We start from the raw sequence: 24,579 nt of genomic DNA, 5'->3' as shown, positions 1-24,579 counted from the left end.
CACTGGTTCGCTCTCCAGATGGCCGCAATAGCCAGGGCTGGGCCAGACCAAAGCCAGGAGCCAGGAGCTTCATCTGGGTCTCCCAAGCGGGTGAGAGGGGTCCAAACACTTGGACCATATTCTGCCACTTTTCCCAGGCCATTAGCAGAAAGCTGGATCAGAAGAGGAGCAGCTGGGACAGGAACCAGCTTCCATATGGGCTGCTGGCATCACAGGCAGAGGCTTAATCTGCTACACCACTACACCAGCCCCTAAGCATGATTTTCTGATAATCACATTTTTCAGAATCTTTTTGAAGACCCTTCTTATGTATGGGTTGCAAAATTTTCTGCACCAAAATCATCTTTTAATTCCATTTTCCATGAGCTTTCTGAAATGCCCTTGTGTTGGGAGTCATGAGCAGCTTGGTGACACCCAGTAGGAGGTGCATGCAAAGCAGGGTGGGGGCTCTCACACCTGCACCCCAGGGCCTCCCATGCCACCTGCATAGGGTGCTGGCGTTTCATGGAATCTCCTGTGTCTCAATGCACCCTCCAGAGCCAGAGTGAGTCCCGGTCACTAAGGTCCAGAGGCCTCCTCTGTGTGTGCTGTCGAGGGAGGACCCCGGGTGAGGTCCCTGCCCACCTCTGCTTGCACCGTGTTCACTCTCCTGGGGACAGGGGTGCTGGGAAGAACTTGGGCCCCATGCCCAAGCAAGCTGCCCCTTTCCATCCTGGACGAACGAGAGCACAGCAGGCCGAGATGGGCCCGCAGTCCCATGGGACCCACCTGCGAGCCACGCTTCCTTCCTGGGACGAGCCCGGGAGCAGGGCCCCCCTGTCTCCCACCCCGCTCCTGGCGTGTTCCGTCACCTGCTGCTCACAGACCCGTCACTTGGTGCAACTGAGCCAAATGCTGGTCAGAAGCACAGGACCCAGAGGCCCGGTTTCAGTTCCGCTTTGCCACCTGCCCGTTTGGGTGCCTGCGAAAGTCCGTGAACCTCTCTAGGCTTAAGGGTTTTGTTTGTTTGTTTATTTGTTTGTTTGTTTTGCTGCTTGCTTGTAGAACAAAAGGATTGCAGCAGCAAGGGTGTGGCAGCATCGGTCTCACAGGCCCAGTCTCTGCTACACTCCCCAGACCGACCGTTCCGGGAAGAGCGGGGTGGCCGCCAGCCAGCCGTGGCACGAACCTCACACTCCCCACAGCCTGAGGGCTAAGCCTGCTGTTGCTGTCCCATCTCGCAGATGATTCCAATGGGGCTTTGGGATGATGTTACTCCCCTGTGTCGTGAGCCACAGAACCCAGGCAGGCTGATTCCAGAACACTCCTGCTTAACCCTACCAGGGGATCTTTTCTCTGGTTTATTCTTTACTTTCCAGCTCTGAGGAAAGAGGAACCCACCGGTCCTCGCAGCTGCTGGGAGATGCCGGAGCAGCGTAGGCGCGGAGCCTCCCAGCTGTGCCGAGTCCTGGGAGGTGAGGGCACCTTCCGCGTGAGGCCGGGGACAGGGACGAGAGCAGGCACACGCCCGGGTGCCAGGCAGCACCGGCTGGATGAACGTGTCTGTCCAAGCTGCCAGGGGTTCTGCATGCCGGGTCTGAAGAGCCCAGAGGGGCTCAGGAGCCCAATTCTCTCCACGCTGGAATTTAAGTCTCAGCAGGGGCCCTCTCGGAGCCACTCCTGCCCTGCACACCACACCCGTGTCCCTGTCCAGGCTGTAGAGACAAAGGATTAGGCAACTGGAACCTGGCTTCAGGTGCGCCCGATCCTGTCTAAGGGGAGCAGGTGTCACGTGGGCCGGGGGCAGGCGAAGCAGGGCCTTCTGGGACACTGCCTGGAACCTGCCTGCGTCTGCAGAGTCTGCGAGTGCCCAGGGGCTCCAAGAGGCTGAGCAGCCCAAGAAGGCACGAGGCGCTGATGTGGGTACCTGCACCTCTGAGGGTGAGGCCGCCTCAGGCAGGCTGAGAAGTGTCACACGCAGAGAGACAGCAGTCCCTGCCTGTCCGATCCACAGTGGATGACCAACAAAACCCTAGCGGGGGCCTGTGTTGTGCGCAGCTGGTGAAGCTACCGCCTGCGACACCAGCATCCCGAACGAGCTGCGATTTGAGTCCCGGCGGCTCCACTTCTGCTCCGGCTCCCTGCCAATGCACCTGCGAAAGCAGAGGAAGACGGCCCAAGTGTCTGGGACCCTGCCACTCGTGTGAAGATTCAGATCGGGTCCCAGGCTCCTGGTTTTGGTCTGGCACAGCCCGGGCCATTACAGCAATTTGGGGAGTAAACCGCCAATGGAAGAGCTCTCTTGCGGTTTGTAACTCTGCCTTTCAAATAAACAAATAAGAAATTTTAAAAATGCTAATGATGATGGCAAAGTTCACTTGCAGGTTACCTTTGCCTGCCTGGAGGTTAACTTTATTTCCCACTGTGTTTTGCAAATACCCACTTATGGGAGAGCCCAATCATTCTGACATTAATGTAAAGCTCTTTGTTAAAAATGGATTTATTTATTTGAAAGGGAGGGGGGAGAAAGAGAGAATCTTCCATCCCGTGGTTCACTACCCACATGGCCGCAAAGGTGTGGGCTCAGCCAGGCTGAAGCCAGGAGCCAGGAGCTTCTTCCTAGTCTCCCATGTGGGTGCAGGATCCCAAGTATTTGGGCATCTTTCACTGATTTCCCAGGTGCGTGAGCAGGGGATGGATCTGAAGTGGAGCAGCTGGGACTCGAACTGGCGCCCGTAGCAGATGCCAGCACTACAAGCTGAGGCTTAACCTACTACGTCACTGCGTCAGCCCCTAATGTAAAATATTGACTTCTGCAAAACTATCATCATAGACTACTTGCTTTTATAAAATTGAAGAGTGTGTCATTTTATATAATTTATTTATTTTGCAATGAACCTTATAACCCAGCTCATCGTGCTAAGACCACATGCAGTAGCAGGGGGCCATATCACGGGCCCTGAAACATTCTAATCCTGGAGACGGATTCAGATGCATTCCATCGAGTGTGAGAACACATGTCGATCGTGTTGTTTCAGACCAACAGGTCTTCATTCTTGAGCTGAGCCTGCCTTGCTGTGCCGTGAGCAGGCACTGAAAGACCCAGGTCGTAGGCTGGGACGGGGAGCTGTGTCCTGGACAACTTCCGCGCTGCCCACGCCTGCTGGGAGTGTCCAAGCCTGCTTTTGCTTCCTAAGCTTTCTACTGGATACCCACATGTCATTTTAACACCTTCTCGACACATTAGGGAGCCATGGTCTTCATCTCCTGAACTGTACAGCATGGGTCGGTCCATGGACCCGATTCCCAAATTTTAAAGGGCTCCTTTGAGGCCACCTGTGAGTTACGGATGGGGACAAGGTTCCTCCAGGGAGACCCAGCCCTGCTCGAGCGCTCAGTGAGAAGAGCAGGCTCTCATCACTCTGTGATGCTTCCTTGTGCGCGTGTCTGTCTAGCACCCGTTTGTGTGCTTTCTTACCCCTGTCTGTTTCCTCTTCCTTACTTGACCACGCTGTCACAATGAGTTACAAAAGTCAAAACTTCCAGCAACATAAACACTTATGGATTCAAAGAATTTTGAAAATCTGTTGATTAGATTTTTCAGAGAAGTCTAAGTTCCATAGTAAGGTCGTAGACTAGAATAAGTGGGTTAGCGCGGCTTTCGGATGGGAGGTGACAGAACTGACCTTTTGAACGTGAGCAGGATTTTGCACTTACGTCCTGCTTGAAGTGATTGCTTTCCGAAGGTCTGTCTCGACCTCTGACCTCTGACAGTGCGCTCCATTGGGGAGAACTCAGGTCTGGTCCTGTCACGTCATCCCTCTAAGAAAGATTGCTAAAAAAATAAGAACGGGGAAGGGCATTCGTCCATGATGGCTTCATAAACGCTATTTTCTCTGTCTGAAGAGTTGTTGCCTTGCAAATTATGCCCAGGGAGTTCTGCTGCTTCTGGCGCTCGTTCCTTCAAGATGTGCCAGACGACGACTCTTAGCCGCGCTCAGCGTGGTAAGCTGCGGGGTAGCCAAGATCTAGAGATTCTCCGAGTGAATTCCTGGAAACACACACCACTGGCAAAGTAGGTCAGACCCATGCTGATGCCTCTGCGGCCACTTTCCTGGTGTGCACTGTGTTTTCATGAAGCCAGGAGCTTGTCCTTCGAGGGCTACCCCACGCCTCTGTCCCGGCCCTGAGCTGGGGGCGGGGATGAGGGCCTGAGAGTTGTCATTCACCTCTGCCCCAGCCTCTGGCCGGGGCAGGGGCAGGGGCAGGTGTCTGCTGCTGGGGGAAACGCTTGCACCTGACAAACTCCACCCCCAGCCACAGCACAGGAAGCAGGCACTGGGCGGCAGCTGAACTTGAACAACGTTTCACTTCCATTTTGACTGAGTTCACCGCGATGCTACAAAACCGAAAATACAGATTCAGCCTCCTTAGCACTCGGGCCCCAGGGCTATCATTCTTAGCTTTCCCTGATCTTCTCACTCCCAATCTCTTCCCTCCAAAAACCACACCTGGGAACCTCAAAAACAGGTGCGAGGACCACACGTCGGCTCTTTTATCTCCACTGGGTTAGAATGTGTCAGCAACTGGGGACGGAGGACGGAGGTCATTTCCTCTGTGTCTCGAATGCCTGGTCCTGCGAAGCCGTGTTCTGAACCCTGAGTACCTAGGAGTCGCCCCCACAGAGCACGATCAAGCGCGCGGTCCTTCCTGCAGAGCCTGGGTCACCGGCGCTAACGCGCTTGGGGTTGCTCAGAGAAGGGCACAGAGCACAGACCGCGATGACTTCACACGGCGAGGCCGGGTCAGAGAGTCCAGCAGCTTTGTCCATGCCGCTTTGAACGCTGCATGGACCCGAGCGCTTTCCCCTTCATCTCCCCACCTTTGTGGGAAAAGCCCTTTTCAAGGGGACCGCGGCTATAAAGAGCATCGTGGCTGATGGTCCCAGAAACTCACCTGGAGCCGGCACACAGAGAGAGATGAGAGGCCAGCATCAGAACAAAATCCCATCCCGCGGAGCGAACTCCAGCGGCTTTTTCTGCTCCTGCCTCCGCTGGTATCTGGCCTTCTGGTAGAAAATGATGATGACCACAGTGGCGACATTGAGAAGAATGACAAGCAGGATGAGCCAGAACGAGTGGCCGTAACTGTGGGTGGAGCTGGTCGTGGTGACTGTTGGGTAAAGCAGCCGGGACAGCTCTTCCGAGAGATGATGGGACTGCGTGTTTCCCACAAACAGCATCATGGCCACGAAGACGAAGGATGCTGGGAAGAAGGTGGAGTTTCGTAAGTGACACAGCCATCCATGTTTCAACATCACTCACCTTCTGACATTTGCTGGGCATCCACACTGAGGACTGCATTCTTGAAAGCACTAGGGAGGACGTCAAGGTCACACACCCCCTCAATTCCAGGCACAAAATGCTGGCAGCTGTGCAGGGCAACGTGCGACCAAGAGCAAACAGGCAGGCTCCAGCCCTCTGAGAAGCAGCTGGTCTACAGCTCAACCCTAGCTGGTCCACAGCTGGTTGCCTAGCTGGTCCACTTTCCAGGGCAGCACATGTAGCAGGTGTGCTGAGTAGGGGTGGATGTGTGAATGGGAGTCAGTAGGGAAACTGCAGGTGTTGGACGGATGGACAGGACGTGGAACGTGGAAGAGGAACAGCCAGATGGCAGATGGGTGTGCCAGCCTCCACAAGATCCGGTGGGCGGTGGGTGCAGAGCATGGGGGCACAGTGAGAGATGGGGAGACACCACAAGGTTGGAAGCACCAGATACTGAGCCAGGACAGCCCTGCAGAGCTGCGTGTCATTGTCCACGACGCCATGGCACAGAACATCGACCAAGGACGGATCTCCGCGCCCACCTCATTCTAGAAAATATGTGCTTTCTCTTTTTATCTTTCCTTTTTTTGTCTTCACTAGAGAGCATTTCCTAGGCCTCAGAGTGTCACCTTGAGCCTACCAGGTAGGCTGGAGGGAGCAGGGCTCAGGGTGCCCAGCCATACGCTAGTGGACAAGTGGCCTCCCTTCCCTCAGCCTCACTCCTCCGCTTCCCAAGGGGCTCAGATAGACAAGAAAGCAGGTTGCGGGTTCTTAGCGCTGCAGGTGGGATGGGGGTGGAGGCAGGTGCTGGGCGTGGGGCTTTGTTGGCAATGATGAAAATCTTCCAACACTGACTGTGAGGGGCCGGCCTTGTGATACAGCAGGTCGAGGCGACACCTGCGATGCCAGCATCCCACATGGGCAGCGGTTCCAGTCCAGGTTGCTCCATTTCCAGTCCAGCTCTCTGCTAAGTTGCCTGGGAAGGCAGCAGAAAATGACCCAAGAGCTTGGGCCCCTGCACCCACTGGGAACACCGCATAGAGTTCCAGGCTCTTGGCTTTGGCCTGGCTCAGCCCTGGCCACTGTGACCATTTGGAGTGTGAACCAGCAGATGGTAAATCTCTCTATCTCTCCTTCTCTCTCTCTCTCTGTAACTTCGTTTTTCAAATAAATAACTCTTTAATAAGTAAAAAATAAAACTGCCCGCCTCCGAGACCGTGCCAGCAAGTGCTGCCCTGTGCCCTTGAAATGGGAGCAGTGTGTGATGTGTGTGACTCACACCCCATGGACCCTTGGTGGTCAGGGTCTGGCCCTGCGAATGTGGTCTCCAGGGAGTCGAAAGGGCAGAATTCCCTTAGGCCCCACCCCGAGAGCCTCTTCTGCTGACATGCACACAGGATGTGCAGAAGTGCCCGGATGTGTGGGTGTCAGGGGTGCCGGCTGAACCCCACGTCCGGGCAGCGTTTCCCCACGGCGTCCACAGCCCTGATCAGAGGGTGCTGGCCGGGGGAGATGTTTCAACAGCCCTTGGTGCCAGACCTTCGTCTGCAGCCTCGTGGCTTTGAGTCTGAATTCTCCCCGGCGCCTCACACACCTTAATTACACTCATTTTCCTCTTGTGAAGCTCCGTGTAAAAGCTGACTCATCAAAGAGCAGGACAGACAGGGCGAAACGCTGCTTCCGCGTGGGCGGCCCTGCAAGGCCACCCTGAGGCCCCCTTGGGACGAGATTTCCGGGGTCCTGGACTCCAGGCCGCCTCGGGTGACCGGGCTTCTGCAGCTTTCTAGGACAGAGACTTGACCCAGAGCTGAGGGGGCCTGGGGGGTTGATGAGGAGCCCCCAAAGGCTAGGTGCACCTGCTGGGGCCAGGCTTCCTGTAGGTCACGTGCTTTGCTCTCTGGGTTCCTCAGGAACCCAAAGGCACAGGAGGCAGGAAGTCCACGAAGTTCCTTCTGGGCTGACTCCTCACACTAGGGTTTCCGAAGCAAAGGCGTTATGACGTCACCTATTTTAACACCTCCCATCCTCCTGCGGTCCCCAGCGGCCTCCTCTGCGGCCAGTGTCCAGCGGCAGCAGGCCTGTGAGGACAGCAGGCATGCGGCCCAGGGAGGTGGAGCCGCTGTTCTTCTCCAGCAGGGCCCACTCCTGCTGTGTCAGAAAGGAGCCAGGAACCCGCTCCCTCCCCTGCCCCGCTGGGCCCTCCAGCCTCTGCCAGCCCAGGAGAGTTTGTCCAACCCAGAGCTGGTGGGGTCCGCCACACTTGGCCCTGGCCCCAGGACCTTCCGCAGTCGGCCTGACCCTGCCTTCCTGCTGCCAGGAAGGGCGATCTCAGCCCTCACCGCCGTGAAGACAGGGAGGTGCCCCAGGACAAACAGGGGGCAAAGGTCAGAGTTCCGAGCTTTAGGGTCCCAGGGCGGCAGGGCTTGGGAAGGCTCCCCCCACACCAGCTGCTCCCAGTTCATCTGCCTTGCAGTTTCTCACCCACCCCACAGCCTCTCGCGGGGCAGAACTGACCCTGGGCGGAAGGAAGGTCGGGACCCTGCCTGTCCATCACACAATTCTTTGTGGACAGAAGTAGCCATCGGCCGGGGCCAAGGCTTCTGGCGCCCTTCTGCTGGGCTCTCCTTGACAAACGTGCATCTCGCCTCCACGTGCCACGTCAGTCTGCTCCTGACCCCGAAGGGAAAGGGGCGCAGGAGCCACAGCCAGTGGGACCTGATTCCCTTCCGGTCAGCTCTGACCCTGCGGGCTCCACACCCCACCCCTCTGGCCCCACCCCAGCCTCACTCTGGCATTAGCGCCTGTGTCTGTCTCCTCCAGGAAGCCTCTCGTCCTCCCTCACTGCCCCACAGCTGGGGAAGGGCAGACCCCAACCCCAGCTCCAAGGCGGGCAGCAGTCCTTGGTCAGGGAGCGGATTGCTGGTGAATTCAAAGCTGCCGGTCACAGAGACTGGCAGAGGGATAAGGGGGAGATTCTAGTGAGAGCCGGGCCAGGACTCTCTTGACTGCTGGGAAACAAGTACCCCCCCAACCCCGAGCTGCTGCCATTGGCAATGACCCTGGGGGCTGGCCACCACCCGAGCTTTATTGGGGAGCAGCTGCTTAGGGGCCGAGGAAATCAAGAGAGGGAGTAGGACGAGGGGGCAGTTCCGGGGACCCTGGCTGAAACCCTGAACCCAGCCACGCCTGGGGCCGCTGCTTCCCTGACTGCACAAATCAAAATAAAAGCCATCAATTCTGATTCTTTTCCTTGTCAGCCTCAGATTGGTTTGCCTATGGTTTGGTTACCCTGGGGCAAACTGTAGTCACAGGAATCCCTGGGACAGGGAACCCAGCGCCTGGTGAGCCGGTCTGAGCCTGAAACCAAGTCCCTGGGCTGGGAATCAGGGACCCTCGCTCCAGGAACCTCACAAGGTGGGGGCCCCCTCAGGGGCTTGTTTGCTCTCACCAGCAGGGTAGCAAAGACACAGAGGAAAAGGGGCAGCCGCTCAGGCGAGGGGATTCCAAGTAGTGAAAGACAGAATTAAAAGGTCGGTTGTTTCGGGGTAAGGAATTTTTGACGCCCACGTGTAGGGTTTTCACAATATGCGTGTCCTGTGAAGCTTCGGGAAACCCCTCATACGTGAATGTGGCTGGCTCCAAACTCAGAGCCGAAGCGTGAGTGTGTAATGTGACCACAGTCCCAGTTTGCACTGGCAGCCTGGCTTGGGGCTCCTGTCCCCTCCTTGCACTTCCAAATGCTGCCTTCGTCCTCCAGCCAGTGCTAGGCTGCGGCTGCTTGCACATCTCAGCTCCACATTTGGGAACCTTGCACTGGGAACAGGAGAGAGAGTGGTGCAGTGGGCGTGGCTATGCTGGCCAGATCGGCTGAGTCAGTCCGGACTTCTTCCTCTCCTTCCCCCTTCCCCACCCACAGAGAGCCAGTTGTTCACCCGACTCCAGCTCATTGCAGCCGATCACCGTGGCGTGGGGCATAGGTCTCCTCTGGCCACTGCATCAACCTAGCAGAAGCATGGCCTCCCACCAGGGACAGGAGGAGGCTTCCGCCGGTCCTCCTCGAGGCTTCCTGTCACTCTGATATCGAGAGCATCTTTCCTGTGCTTGACCATTTGAAGCTGTGTCAAGATGCGTCGTGGAAACTTCCACAAAGCCCCCTGGAATCCTCCCCAAGGTCAGGTTTCCGTGGTGGAGAGGGAGTGCGAACAGGAGAACCCTGGCTGCCTGGAAGGTGCAGGGGTCATGGCCAACAAGGCAGGAGGGTTGGGGCTGAGAGGCCCTGGCCCCGCCTCTGGGCAGAGGTGGCTGCTACACAGCCAGGGAAAAACCCAGTGAGGGTCAAACACCCCACGAGTCAGAGTGGGGTCACGGTCCTGCACCCCAACACCCTATGAGTCAGAGTGGGGTCACGGTCCTGCACCCCAACACCCTGCCCTTGAAAGAGACAGCCTGAGTACTTGGGAGATTGATGTTTTCACACTGGTGTTGATGGAGCAACACCCTGAGCTCACGGAGAACCCACAAGTAGGGTGCTGACCAGAGAGCCCCCTAAATGACATAAAGTGTGTCCCCTTGGGAGCCCAAGACAACTCTTGTTGTGTGGAGGTGAAAACAAAAATACACAAGCGTGTGCATTGTGTGCCTGTGTGTGTGCTGCGTGTGCCCATGGGTATGTGTGTGCCTGTGTGTGCTGTGTGTGCCCATGTGTGCATGCGTAGTGTGTGCCCCTGTGTGTACTGCATGTGCATGTGTGTGCATGTGTGTCTGTGTGTGCCCGTGTGTGTATATGTGTGCCCAAGTATGTACTGTATGTGTCCATGAGTGTGCTGCATGTGTACTATGTGTGCTGAGTGTGACTGTGTGTATACTGCATGTGCCCTTGTGTGTATGTGTGTGCCCATGTATGTGCTGCATGTGCCCATGTGTTCATGTGTACTGTGTGTGCCCATGTGTGTACTGCATGTGCATGTGTGTCTGTGTGTGCCCGTGTGTGTATATGTGTGCCCATGCATGTACTGTATGTGTCCATGTGTGTACTGCATGTGTACTATGTGTGCTGAGTGTGCCTGTGTGTATACTGCGTGTGCCCTTGTGTGTATGTGTGTGCCCATGTATGTGCTGCGTGTATATGCGTGTGTATGCGTGTGCCTGTGTATCATGTGCCTGTGTGTGTATGCGTGCCTGTGGGTGTACTGTGCATGCCTGTGAGTGTGCTGTGCGTGCCTGTGGGTGCACTGTGCGTGCCTGTGAGTGTACTGTGTGCCTGTGAGTGTACTGTGCGTGCCTGTGGGTGCACTGTGCGTGCCTGTGGGTGCACTGTGTGTGCCTGTGGGTGTACTGTGCATGCTTGTGAGTGTACTGTGTGTGCCTGTGGGTGTACTGTGTGTGCCTGTGAGTGTACTGTGTGTGCCTGTGGGTGTACTGTGTGTGCCTGTGGGTGTACTGTGCGTGCCGGTGAGTGTGCTGTGTGCCTGTGAGTGTACTGTGTGTGCCTGTGGGTACACTGTGTGTGCCTGTGGGTGTACTGTGTGTGCCTGTGAGTGTGCTGTGCGTGCCTGTGGGTGTACTGTGTGTGCCTGTGAGTGTACTGTGCGTGCCTGTGGGTGTACTGTGTGTGCCTGTGAGTGTACTGTGCGTGCCTGTGAGTGTACTGTGCATGCCTGTGAGTGTACTGTGTGTGCCTGTGGGTGTACTGTGCGTGCCTGTGGGTGTACTGTGCATGCCTGTGAGTGTACTGTGTGTGCCTGTGGGTGTACTGTGTGTGCCTGTGGGTGCACTGTGTGTGCCTGTGGGTGTACTGTGCATGCCTGTGAGTGTACTGTGTGTGCCTGTGGGTGTACTGTGTGTGCCTGTGAGTGTACCGTGCATGCCTGTGGGTGCACTGTGTGTGCCTGTGGGTGTACTGTGCATGCCTGTGAGTGTACTGTGCATGCCTGTGGGTGTACTGTGTGTGCCTGTGGGTGTACTGTGCGTGCCTGTGAGTGTACTGTGTGTGCCTGTGAGTGTGCTGTGCGTGCCTGTGAGTGTACTGTGTGTGCCTGTGGGTGTGCTGTGCGTGCCTGTGAGTGTACTGTGTGTGCCTGTGAGTGTGCTGTGCGTGCCTGTGAGTGCGCTGTGTGTGCCTGTGAGTGTACTGTGCGTGCCTGTGAGTGTACTGTGTGTGCCTGTGGGTGTACTGTGCGTGCCTGTGAGTGTACTGTGTGTGCCTGTGAGTGTACTGTGTGTGCCTGTGGGTGTGCTGTGCGTGCCTGTGAGTGTACTGTGTGTGCCTGTGAGTGTACTGTGTGTGCCTGTGGGTGTGCTGTGCATGCCCGTGTGTGTATGCGTTCCTGTGGGTGTACTGTGTGTGCCTGTGGGTGTACTGTGCGTGCCTGTGTGTGTATGTGTGCTTGTGAGTGTACTGTGTGTGCCTGTGAGTGTACTGTGCGTGCCTGTGGGTGTACTGTGCATGCCCGTGTGTGTATGCGTGCCTGTGAGTGCACTGTGTGTGCCAGTGTGTGCCTGCCGTCCCTCCTAGGAGGCCCAGCTACAGCCCAGGAGGAGGCCTGTGCATGTTGTGATGGTTTATGTGTGTTTCATTCAACTCCTCACACGAGGGTTTCAGAAGCGAGGGCATTACGATGTCACCTATTTTAACACCTCCGCCTCCCCCACTCTGCACATTTGAAGCAGATTTTGCTTCCAGAGACACTGACGAAACGCTGTCGACTGACAAGAGCACACCCCAGCAGCCAGCATAAGACCCGGCACGTCATGGGCCCCGGGACACGGAGGCTGGGAGCCAGGGTTCTCGGGACACACTCACCGCTGAGTCCGTTCCAGGTGTACACCCCCACGGGGCCCAGGAAGGTCTGGTAGGGGTTGCTGACGCTGTTGTAGAACGTGAACCCGCAGCTCAGCAGCGAGGCGCACAGGCTGAGGGCCAGGAACAGGATGGTCACCACATGCAGGGCTTTTTGAGAAGAGTTGTTCAAGACTCCTAAGACTAAAACAGTGTGTGGTAAGTGCGGAGCCCCACACGCAAGTCCCAGCTGTAGTCTGGCGTTCCTCCACACCCAGCCTCCACGGGTGCTGGGCTCAGTGCTGTCGCACGCCAGGGAGAGAAGCTGTGAGCCCCTAACCGGCCCAGGAGCAGCACCCGCCCTCCTCACTGCGTCCAGCAGCCGGGCCTGTGGGTCGGTGAGCGCGACCACCTGCTTCCCATAACTGGACACGCACCCCAAGCTGGAGCTCCCGAGGGCGGTGTGCCTCTCAGAGGGCCCTCACCGCTCCCATTGGTAAGTGCAGGCCCGGGTGCTTCACCACAGTTTTGCCGTAGAGAGTATCCCATGAACTCTGCTTCCAGCCGGACACAGGTAGAGGGTGGGCCGCCCTGAGAACCTGTGCACAGGGAGGACCCCATAGCACCACGCTGCCGAGGGAAACCAGGGAGCCTGGGGCAGTGAACAGCAAAGACGGGAGGGAAAGGGCTGACGGAGGGGACCAGGGGGGTTCAGCCCAAGGCTGCAATGCAGTAGGATAATGGCTCCTGCAGGTGCAAACCTGGGTGCCAGGCGCTCCTTCCCTGGGGGCAGAGAGCACCCTGGGCCCAAGGCTCCAACACCGGCGGTGATCTTGGCTGAGCTTTCAGAATTGTTTCCAAGCTAAACTCACCAGAATTCCAACAGCGTTTTACCACATCGGCCTTTTCCGTAAACGCAGAGGAGCTGCGGAGGCGCCTACCTCCATGTAAAATGCAACAGTGGTACCCTGGGTCGCTGGTGAGCCACCAGTTCCTGTTTTTGATCTTCTCCGGCTTCTGGCCGCCTCCTCCATCTTCCCTGTGCACCTGCCTCCTCTGCCTGCTTCCTGGCCACAACCCCTGCGGGTGCCTACCAGCTCCCAGTGAGCTCTGTCATGCTGGCCCGCGTGTGCACAGAGCTGGTCTCCGGAAGCCACAAGGAGGAAGGATCTCAGAGAGGATGACACTGAGACTATCGCTGGGCACCCCGAGGCGCAATGCCCGCAGCCGCTGGCTGCGTAAGAACACGCAGGAAGGAGCTGTTTCTGTCCCTGTTTCTCAGGTCCCCAGTGGGAGCACCATGGAGCCTCTCCCACCCCTATCCCAGAGCAGCTCTCAAAACAGAAACCAGACAGCTCAGGTAAGACTGGGCAGGTAGGACTTCCTGTTTCAGGACAAGGCACGGAGCTCCTTGGATGATTTGCCCAGGAGCCCAGACCTTTCCTCCCGGGCCCCGGAGTCTCACTGCACAGGGCGTGGCAGCTTGGAGACCCGGATGGGGCGCTGTCCTCCCCCTAACACAGGTCCCAGCAGCAAGAGATTCTTGGTGAGGCTCCCGTTTGCTCCCCGGCTCTCCTCCAGTGTTTGGGAGTCCCTCATTGTGTGGAGCCCAACCCTGCAGCTGCATAACTTGTTCCCAGCCCTGGCCCCGCTCTGGAACCCCATAAAACCCACGGCCTGCTCCTGCCAGGCACAGTGCCCCTGGTGCATCACCGGCCACATCCCCGAGCGACCTTTGTCAAGTGGGAACCGGGGCCCCAGCCGGCCTGCACCCGGGTGAGCCCGCTCCACACCTCCCGACCTGAACGGACACAGACCCCGAGGAGATGTGACAACCTCTCGGTGCATTTCTGAGCATGTGCACTCCACTTGTTCACTTTGCTTGTGTTTGCTTTCTAGTCGGCAGTCGTCTAACACAGGGTGGGCGTGAGCCAGACGTGGTCAGCAAGCACGTGGGCCAGGTCCTCACAGGTGGGGGGCAGAAGGGCCTCCTGGTCAGTACCCTCACCCACAGGGAGCGGTGCTTCCTGGCTGAGCCCAGAACTGTAGACACCCCCAGGACAGGCGCGGGGAGAGACCCAGGGAAGCACAAGGCCCACAGGCCACCTGAGAGGGAGGGGGAGGGGAGGGGAGGCCAGAGATCAGGGCAGGGGGAGGGAACGACTCCTTGAAATGCCCAGAAGAATGAGGAGCAGAGCGGAAGCGGGGCCCTTATCAGCCCAGGGACCTGCAGACAATGACATCACGGGCCTGGCTGGAGAGCGTTCTACTCCTCAGGGGAGGCTGGGAGCAAAGTTCAGCTCACAGGGACACAGGGACACAGGGACTGCCGCCTGGTGCCTGCAGGGGCCAGGGCTCTGTCGCAATCCGGTTAAGCAGAGCCCGGTTCTGTCTCGGCAGAGCCCCTCGCAGCTGTGCATGACAGAGAACGCATCATCCTGTGAGCTCTCACTTGCTGCTGGCCGGCTGGGGAGGGTGGGAGCCGATGGACCTGGCCCTCTGCGAGAATGGGCTTGAGACCACCACCGACCAGGACGGCTCCCTCCCTGACCTCAGGCCGGGCCTCCCCTCTCCTTCCCGCTCGCTCGTTGTTGGGGGATTTGTGTGGCTCCGAGTTAGCCCAAGGTGAAAGCAGAGAATGGTAGGAGGAAACCACAGCGGGCCCTGGGACACACCTGGCCAGAGGTGAGGCCAGCATTGCACATGCCTCCCTGCTGAGTCACTGAGGCTGGACCCCTTCCCGCCCCACCCCCAGACTCTCCTGTGCTCAGGGGGACAACGCGCTCACCTGGCCACTAAAGGAACTCTGGCCTTCGCAGGTGTGGCAGTGCCCAGGAAATAGTGGGATGCCTAACTAGAAAATAGAGAGCTCAGAGTGAGAAACGGGGCAGGTGCTCAGCCCAGGAGTTAGGAAGCACCGGGGACACTCGTGTCCTGCAGCGGAGTGCCTGGGTGCAAGTTTGAGCTCAGCTGCCAACTCCAGCTTCCTAGTCACGTGCCCCGCGAGGCACCAGGTGACGGCTCAAGTAGTTGGGTCCCTGCCACATAAGTGCAAGACCCAGCTGAGTTGCTGGCTCCTGGCTTCTGGCAGCCCTGGTTATTGTGGGCATTTGGAGGTGTGGACCAGCTGATGGGACATTGATATCTATCTCTTTTGAATAAATAAAATAAGTAAATGGATTTTTTAAAATGGCCAACATTCTGACTTCCTCACAGTGCAATAGAGTTTCACTGCGGTCCGGCCTTGTCCTGGATATTTGTTAAAGCTGCAGTAGGCATCGTGGTTTCCAAGAGGAGGTCAAGCTCGAATCTGTCCTCGCCTGCTTGGCAGTGCATGAAGGGGACAATTTATCTTACTGCTGCCTCGTAAGAATGAAAGGTCCAGCCTTCCAAATTCCCTGCCACCAGGTATGACAGCTGCCATCTCCCTTCTAGCCCCTGCCGCCGGGTACAGAGAATGAGAGCTGCACATTTGGTCGGAGTTAGCAAGAGTGGAACAATAAACCTCACAGCATCTGACAGCTGCTCTCTGCCCACAAAATTAGCACGCGCATGCTGTCCTTGTTCTTCCTCTCCACGGCCAAGCGTCTGCATCGAGAGCACCTCCCAACGGGAGCTGATTGCCCTGATTCTGGGGGTCCCGGGAAAGAGGAAGGGCAATGTGGCCACAGAGGGGCCCACGGGGCCAGCTGACCTGCAGCTGGGAGGCAGCACTGTGCTTCTGGGTGGGGCAGGATGTGTAGACATGAGCAGCATCCCAACAGCCAGGCTCCCCACATGCAGGGAAACTTGACCTTTCAGACCTGCTGGCCATTGGCCCTGCAAGGTCACGGTCTCGGTAAGTTCTTGGACCCTGAAGGAGAGCCAATGGCTCTGGAGTGCGTGGGAACTGCTTTTGCTCCCTCCCTCATCAGCACCTGGTCACCAGGGAACCTGATTGGGTTCAGTTCATTGGAGGCCACAGGATCCCCCTGAAGAAGCTCGTGATGTCGGCAGACCCCAGAGCGTGAAGTGGGAGCTCTCTCGGGAATCCCAGCTGTGCCCCAGCCTCTGGGAGAGCTGCTAGAGTTCTGACCCCTGGGCGGGGGGCACCTGTTTCCCTCTGTTCTCTCGTCCTCCAGGGGTGGTCACAGGAAAAGCATCTCCGCCTATGCGATGGGGCGGGGTGTGCACAGAAGTCAGTGGGCAGGGGCTCTACGCATTCTGGAACAATGAACTGCATTTGTTCTTCCTTTTGCAATGAACTCCTTTTTTTGCAGCAGGGCTATCCTCCTTGGTACTAGCTTGGGCCCATAGTGCAATGTCAAGTTCATGAGAACAAACAGGATGGGTGCAGAAAAGGGACTGGAGGCAGGAGGAGGAGCCCCTGCCCAGTGACTGGGTCATTGATTCAAGCACTTCGGCTTCTGGGCCTTTCTCTCAGCCTCCGCTGGAACCTTATACAAGGCTCATGTACAAGGCTGCTCCAGAGCTGCCCCCAGCAAGCTAATTTCATTTCAAGATTCCACATGCGAGGAACTTAAAGGTGATGCCCAGCACAGCAACGCCCACCAGTGGACCTGGCGGCTGGCTGGAGTAGAGCCAGCGGTTCTCAAGCCCGAGTCAGCCTCCCCTGTACTGGTGCCGCCTAGAAGATGTTGAATAACAAGGAGTTCAGGGCCTCATCCGCTGTGAGTCTCACCGGGGCAGGCAGGGATTCGGTCGCAGCCTGCGGGTGCCCAGACATCTCCAACAAGGGCATTGTGGTCGTGCACAGTGCCCCATGCTCACAACTCAAGTTGGGTCCTAGAGCCAAGAGACCCCCCTGTCACACGAAGAGGGAGTTTCCTAAGTACTTTTCTTGTCAAAATGACCCTGGACAAGGATCTGCTCTGGCCAGCGTGAAGGTGATTGGAGACAGGGTTCCCAGGAACCCCTTATCCTAAGCATGCGTAATTCCTTTTGTCACTCTTCCCGGTGGGAGGAAATATTACACATTATGCTCCTTTGGACCCCAGTTGTATTTGCAAGAAAATGAAGGTAAGGGAGTGACTTCCTTTTAAGGGTCCCATTTACCTGACGCCCCAGATCCCAAGCCAAGGAGGCAGTGAGCTCTCACAGCTGTGAGCTGACGTCTTCCTGCCCACTCAGTTTTCAGGCTCCCGTCCTCAAGGAGTCTGTGCAGACGCGTGCCCCCTCCTCACCCTTTGCTTCCTGGAGAACTTCACACTGGGTGGGGCGGTTTCTCCCTGGCACCAGGCAGCAGGAGTTTCAGGCGGCTCCTCTCAGGACCCGTGCCCCCCACTCACATAGGTGCTCAGAAAGGTTCTGAACTGAAGCCAGATAGCCACGACTTTTGGAGTTACAAGATGTTCTCATGGTGGGCACGCAGGAACAGGCCCTTGTCACTTGGCCGTGGACAACCAAGACTCCTCTGGGGAGCCTGAACAGCCCCGGCACTGCAGGTCCACCCCCAGAGTTTCCTCACCAGGAAGAAACTGTCGCCTGTTGCCTTCCCCACCACAGAGCTGTTGCTGGCTGCATTGTTTTGGTACTGTGAAATCTGCCATTGCCGTTTCATTCTGCTTGCTCATTTCAGAATCTACGGCCTGAACTGGCCCTTGCTGGGCCTCCCCCAGCCACGGAAGCCATGGATCTCAAATTGGTCTCAAAGCCAACAGGCTCCAGACACGGTATGAAAATCCAAACATTTGTAGGCTCTGTTTCTTAGTTTCAATTTTTAAAGCACATCAGGAACTAGTGCACTTCTCAGTTTTAAAAATTCTGCTCACGTAACCATGTGTATGACTGAGCGTTCGAAAGTCTTAGTTTCCAGTGTCTGTGTGGCAAATGTCCCTGCTCCCGGTGGGAAGCTGAGACGGGGCTGTGTGTCCAGGGGAGGAGTGCCTTTTGCTGACAACTAAATGACCAATTTATAGCTTGGAAGCATAACCATGTTGCTTTGGATTCAAGGGGATCATTTCAGAAACCTGAGCTAAAACCTTGAGTGAGGGTCTCGAGCTTGAGCGCCTAGGTTTATGCATTATTCAAGAACCAAATATTACATTTTTATAGGTAGAAAATAAAGCATGTTTATCAGAAATAATGACTTTATAATACTTGATAATGCCCGTATACAACCTGTGTACGAAACTGTTCAGAACAAAGTTCATTTACATCAAATTTTCAGACATCAAGTTTCAGAAGTCAGGTAATAGCTAGATCAACTTATCCTTCTCAATAGAGTTTTACCTTCCATTCATTTAGAAGAGGGTAGTTTTACAAAAAATCTGAAAAAATTAGGAATTCCTGTAAAGTATACATTAATAAACAAAAATCTAATATCATTTCCAACAATTTGTGATAATTTGATGAGAATGTAAGTTCCAACTGGTTAAAGTAATGAACTTGAGAAATATGAGTAAAACGTTGATCATGTGTTTCATTTTTTTTCTCCTAGATAAATGTTACTTACAAAGCTCTGGACAGAGATTATTGCTCCAATTAAAAATTATAGCATTGCTATTGGCTATTGAGTACTGTGTTACCACTATATGTGTTTACCTTATTATTCACTTGTCAATATCCTTGACAGTTACTGTTTAAACTTAGTCACTCCAGATGATTTAGCCCAGAACCAAGGAAGTTAAAAGAACAAAATGGTGAATTTAGCTCATGTCAGAATTGTGAGTTCAACCTGACTTCTGAGTGTTTACTTGGCCCCCAAACAGAAATGACGTTCGTCTCAACTCAACCCTACCCTAGTCATTCAAATTCGCATATCGTTTACCTTCAAAATATTTTGTTGGTTCTTCAAGTCCGAGGTTCAGTTGCTGAATGCTCTCCCCACGAGACAGCCCATAGGTGATGATAACGTTGCCGTCAGAAACAGAGTCCCTAATGCCCACCGTGCTGGTGACCCACTCCTGTGTCCCAAGGACGGAGCAGATGACGGCAGAGGCCCCGAGGCTGGTGAGGAAGCCCGACAAGAACATCAAGGTTTTCGTCGTCGTGGGCATTTTTCAGGAAAACAAGTTCCTTAGGGTAGAGAAACACAGATGGTCTTGAAGTATTTTTGGACCTTATCATTCGGAGTGCAGTATTTAGAAGTGGAGTTTGACACTTGGCTGTGGAATATAAAACCTTGCTCTTCATGGGAAGGGCTATGCTAATGAACACTGAGCCATGAACGTGGCCATAAAGGTTTACAGCAGCTGAACTTTGGCCTGGAGTAAGAAGTTGCTATGGTTACCACCAACCAGCAGGACCAAGGGACCAAGGGTAGGCACAGTCTTGCGAGGACTTCCTCAATCACATGATTAATTTGTAATCCTCTGTCAGGTGCTGCGGGAGCAGGTGCAGCCTACCATGTCGGGACCAGACTAGAATTCCTCGGTAACAAGGGGGTAGAGGGTCCGCACTCCCGAAGTGTCACAGCTTCTAGCTGCCAGCAACAGAGGAGCAAAGGCCCCTGGCCTTCAAGAGCCACCCCCCTGGATAGTGATCTGACCCTGACCTTGGTCCTAAAAGGAAACCCTCCAGAGGTTGGCCTGGGCCAAAGGCAGCTGCGGAATGGAAAGAGAAAGCTTCACTCCCACTGTGTCTCAGGCCTCCTGTTTCAGACCTTGTCGGAAACGTGTGCCTTTCAAATGTCCTCGTCCACACTGTGTGCATGCGCGTTGTTTGCACTGCGGTGACTGGAGAGGCCACCATCTCTCTCCCTCTTCAGTTGTCTGATTGCTACAGCTCTTTGTGCCTGTATCTTCACTGTGACATGGCTAATAGCTTATAGACGGTCATTTCTTTCTTTTGGAAAAAAGATTTGTTGTAAAAGCAGTGTCGGGGCTGGGCGCTGTGGCGAAGTAGGTTAATCCTCCACCTGTGGCGCTGGCATCCCATATGGACACCGGTTCTTGTCCCGGCTGCTCCTCTTCCAATCCAGCTCTCTACTATGGCCTGGGAAAGCAGTAGAAGATGGCCCAAGTATTTGGGCCTCTGTACCTGTGTGGGAGACTGGAAAAAGCTCCTGGCTCCTGACTTTGGATCGGCACAGCTCTGGCCGTTGCGGCCATTTGGGGAGTGAACCAGCAGATGGAAGACCTTTCTCTCTGTCTCTCCCTCTCACTGTCTGTAACTCTACCTCTTAAATGAATAAATAAAAATCTTTAAAAAATAAAAGTAGTGTGATGGTGAGAGAGGGAGAGAAGGAGAGGGAGAGAGAGAGAGATCCTCCAACCCCTGCTGGTTCACTCCCCAGATGACCATAATGGCCAGGGCTGGGCTATCGTGCAGCCAGGAGCCTGGAACTCCATCCTGGTCACCCATGTAGGTGGCAGGTACTTGGGCCATCTTCCATTGCCTTTCCGGGCCATTAGCAGGGAAGTGGATTGGATGCAGAACAGCTGGGACTGGGACCAGTGCTCTGATACGGGATGCTAACATTGCAGGCAGTGACTTACTTGGCTGCAGTACAACATGGCCTCAAATGGTCATTTCTGCTCTCAGAGAACCTCCCCCACCTGGCTAACACGTCACTTCTCCAGTGATGAGCACAACACGCCTTGTAGTCCTCTTTCTGCTGTGTCCTGTGATTCTGAAGTGATACTGAATCCACATCAGCGTCCTATATTCTCCTTGGTAGCACCTAGCTAAGTTGCAGAATGAATTGAGAAGGTCTTTCCCAATACAGTAACTGGACAGAGGGCTCCAGGAGGTGGGTGTGTATGTTCTGGGTGCTGCCGGGTCCCAATGTCTGTCATAGAGCTCCCACAAAAATTTGTTCAATGAGTTATTGTAGGCAAGTACACGCATACCCCACTGTTATGGGTGTTTGTGTTGTTTCGATCTTTAGATTATGATTGAAAAAGAACAATGCCTGGGTGTGTTTGCGAAGGAAGCTTTGCCCATGTCTGCTCTTTCCCCTCCTTAGGTTTTGAAATGAATTGAAGGCCGTATGTGAACTTTGAACTGCTCCTGTGCACGGCTCAGTTGCTCATTAGGAAAAGTTGTGATATGCGCACCCTACCCTTGGTGCAGTGAGTGTGTTGGCATGGCATATTATTGGGAAGACTGATCTTTCTCCCATTTAGATCTATTTTTAAGGCATGGGACAAACTTTCAGCAATTATTTTCTTCTATCCCCTTTGCAGTATGAAAATGATTTTGTACCATGAGGGGCGAATGCTTAGCCTAGCGGTTCTCATGCCAGTTAAGACTCCTGCATCCCACATTAGAGTATCTGAGTTGACGCTGGCTCCAGCTTCCTGCTACTGCAGACCCCAGAAGACAGTGAAGCATGGCTCATACGGCTGCATTCCTGCGACCCATGTGGGAGACCTCGACTGAGCTCCAAGCTTCCAGCTTCAGCCCCAGCTGGCCTGTCCATGGCTGGCATTTGGGAGTGAACCAGCAATTGAGTGTTTCTCGCTCTCGCTCTCTCTCTCTTTCCTTCTCTCTGTCTCTCAAATTAAAAATAATAAAAATTCTGTGGCAGGCATATGTTGCATAGCAGAGTACCTGGTTTGAATCTAGACTGTTCTGCACTTTCAATTCAGCTCCCTGCTGATGTACCTGGGAGGCAACAGATGATGGTTCAGGTACTTGGTTCCTGTGATGCACATGGGAGACCCAGACGGAATTCCTGACTCCTGACTTCGGCCTGACCTAGCCCTGGTTTTTGCAAGCATTTGGAGATAAACTGCCTCTCTGTGCCACTCGCCTTTCAAATAAATAAATAGATCTTTAAAAAAGTTGTATCATGACACAAACATTACATGTGCTCATTCAGAAAGGTATTCCAGGGGCCGACACTGTGGCGTGACAGGTTAAGGCACTGCCTGAAGCTCCACCATCCCCCACACAAGCTGGTTCAAGTCCCGGCTGCTCCACTTCCAATTCAGCTCGCCACTGATGCACCTGGAAAGGCAGCAGAGAATGGCCAAGTGCTCCAGCCCCTGCACCCACGTGGGAGGCCGGATAAAGCTCTGGCTCCTGGCTCTGGCCTGGTCCAGCCCTGGCTGCCGTGGCCATTTGGGAAGTGACCCAGTGGATGGAAGATTCTCTCTCTCTCTCTTTCTTTCTCTCTCTGTCTCTCTCTCTCTCTGTCTCCCTCTCTGCCTTATAATTTTCCCTAGAAGTAACTCTGTTCACAGTTAGAGAACAGATATATATACACACACACATTTACTCACACTGTTGTTTTAAAATCAAATCTTAGTCTCTGTTCCACTTTGTAAAATGCTGATAAACATCCCAACGGCTTGCCATGGCTCTCTCTTCATGCCAACCACTCGTGCGTAGCCCTGTGCAAAGCACCTGGCTTGTTTACACAAGCCCTGCCTGGAGGACCACAGGGGCGCTCAGTTTTTCTCTGCTGCTCCACGGTGGGGTGATGCTCTTCACTCGTCCAGCTCCTGTACCTTTGCGTTGGGAAGCTTGTCACCGCATGTCAACAACACTTAGAGAGGTCACGTGACGAAGGGATGTGGCTTCCTGCGGCTCACGGTTCAGAGGTTCCCAGTCCAAGACCAAGTGCACCCCATTGGCTTGGCCTCGGGTGATGGTGTTCCTGTTGGCAGAGCCCCAGGGCGGTGCAGGACACGGCAGGGGGCAACAGGAGTCTGTGTGTCTGTCTGTCTGTGGTCTCTCTCTCTCTTTATAGGCCACCTGGATCACTCAGACCACACTATCTTAGCCTAATAAACCTAATCACTCCCCATAGGCCCCGCCTCCAAATGTCATAATTGGATGAATTTCCCACCCTCTCAGTACACTACACAAGGCTTCAAGGACTAAGCTCCTCGGTTTGCAGAAACAAGCGTGCTTTCTCGGTATTTCCTGGGATAATTCTTCCTTCCTAGAAGGAGAACTGCTGAGTCAGCAAATACGTGCCCAGGGTAAACTCCCAGCAGTGGCACCTTGCAACAAGCCCTGACTTTCCACAGGGTCACCGCCACATGGCACTGCTAGTATCCTTGATCTTTAGAGGCTGAGAGATGACAGCTATGCTGTTGGCATTATTGTTCTAAAGCAGAGAGGGAGAACATATCTTAATATGTCTATTTACTCATATAAGGTCATTGTTTATAGTACAGCTTCATTTGTTATATAGAGGTGGTCTTTCTGTGCTGTAAATTGGCAATACTGAACATTGCAGACACACATGTACATGTGTGTGTACTTTGAATGACATGCCAATAATATTTTTCTTTTAAATATTTTTTTAAAAAAATTTAGAGGCATAGTGAGAGAGAAAGAGAGAGAAAGAGAGAGAGAGAGTGAGCAAGCATGCTTCCATCCATGTTTTGCTCCATAAATTCCAACAACGGCTGGGGCTGGGCCAGGCTGAAGCCCGGAGCCAGGAATCTAACCCAGGCGTCCCATGCGGATGACGGGGACCCAACTACTTGAGCCGTCACTACTGCCTCCCAGGGTGAGCATTAGCAGGAAGTTTTCTTACTTACAATTTCTAACTTACAAGTTACTTACAATGCTGAATGAAACATCTGAAAAATGAATTTCTATTGTACTTCAATAACCGCTAAGAGTTTTCCTAGCGTCAAGTGCTGCATTCCATTTAATTATCAGCTTCTCCTCGATTCCTAGAGGTGGCTGAGAATGTACACTGGGTGAGTTGTAAGCCATCCCACAGGGGTGAGGTCCTGTGGTTGTGGCCATGGATGCTCTCATGACAAATGAAGAATTCCTGTTATCCACTCAGATATCTGTCCAAGATCCGGCATTCTTTCAAACAAGCTGGGGGAGGGGCCGGGGCGTGGCTCACTTGGTTAATCCTCCACCTGCAGTGCCGGCATCCCATAGAGGCGCCGGATTCTGTCCTGGCTGCTCCTCTTCCAGGCCAGCTCTCTGCTGTGGCCAGGGAGTGCAGTGGAGGATGGCCCAAGTGCTTGGGCCCTGCACCCCATGGGAGACCAGGAGGAAGCACCTGGCTCCTGGCTTCGGATCAGCACAGTTCCGGCTGTAGTGGCCATTTGGGGGGTGAACCAATGGAAGGAAGACTTTTCTCTCTGTCTCTCTCTCACTGTCTATAACTCTACCTGTTAAAAAAAAAAAAACTGGCCAAACAAGCTGGGGGAAATACGCTTTGCAAAAATGTAAATATTTCTGCCAGACCTTTGATTTCTGAGTTAGGATAGCAGTGTACTCCATGCATTACGAAATCCCCAAGGCAGATCTTGGAAGGTGCCGATGGCTTCATTACTTTGACCTTCCAATGATATCAGCTCCATTTCTAGACATCAGTTTATTTTTTTCTTAATCATCTAAGAAGAAAGGTAATGAATAGAATTTGTCCCTGGGACTAAAATGGTCACCTGCTTTCCTGCTTTCACGTGTGATACTGTGTTGATGGCTCTCAAGGAAGTGCACACCCACATACACACACGTGTACATATACAGATAAACTCATGCACATACACACACATACACATGTACACACATGCACACCCCCCACACACATATACAGATATACACACATACACATGTATGCACACACATGCA

The 24,579-nt window shown here is 54.4% G+C and overlaps 1 protein-coding gene across 2 annotated transcripts; it reads right to left on the bottom strand.

Annotated features, from left to right (window-relative positions):
* Positions 1–2,843: 2,843 nt before the first annotated feature.
* On the bottom strand, positions 2,844–19,203 carry CLRN3 (clarin 3). Of its 2 annotated transcripts, none has more exons than XM_008274846.4 (4): positions 18,851–19,203; positions 12,106–12,285; positions 4,936–5,244; positions 2,844–3,814 (listed from the first exon to the last, which is right to left on the bottom strand). In XM_008274846.4, exons 1-3 carry the CDS (start codon positions 19,077–19,079, stop codon positions 4,973–4,975), a joined length of 681 nt encoding a protein of 226 aa, XP_008273068.2. In that variant the 5' UTR covers positions 19,080–19,203; the 3' UTR covers positions 2,844–3,814; positions 4,936–4,972. The 2 variants fall into 2 exon arrangements, with proteins under 2 accessions (XP_008273068.2, XP_002721295.2); XM_002721249.5 differs by having other exon boundaries at positions 2,844–4,378; positions 18,851–19,201.
* Positions 19,204–24,579: the final 5,376 nt, after the last annotated feature.

Source organism: Oryctolagus cuniculus, chromosome 15 (genome assembly GCF_964237555.1).
Source record: "Oryctolagus cuniculus chromosome 15, mOryCun1.1, whole genome shotgun sequence".
Taxonomy (NCBI): Eukaryota; Metazoa; Chordata; class Mammalia; order Lagomorpha; family Leporidae; genus Oryctolagus; species Oryctolagus cuniculus.
Note: the sequence above shows the minus strand (reverse complement) of the source record. Positions and strands in the feature narration are given on the sequence as shown.

Excerpts from the sequence above, each read along its gene's own strand:
- CLRN3 (XM_008274846.4), bottom strand. The coding sequence starts at position 19,079 with ATGCCCACGACGACGAAAACCTTGATGTTCTTGTCGGGCTTCCTCACC. Across the intron at positions 12,286-18,850 it reads ACCAACAAAATATTTTGAAG|TCTTAGGAGTCTTGAACAAC; the intron begins GTAAACGATATG and ends ACACTGTTTTAG. Across the intron at positions 5,245-12,105 it reads CACCTGGAACGGACTCAGCG|CATCCTTCGTCTTCGTGGCC; the intron begins GTGAGTGTGTCC and ends CCTTCTTCCCAG.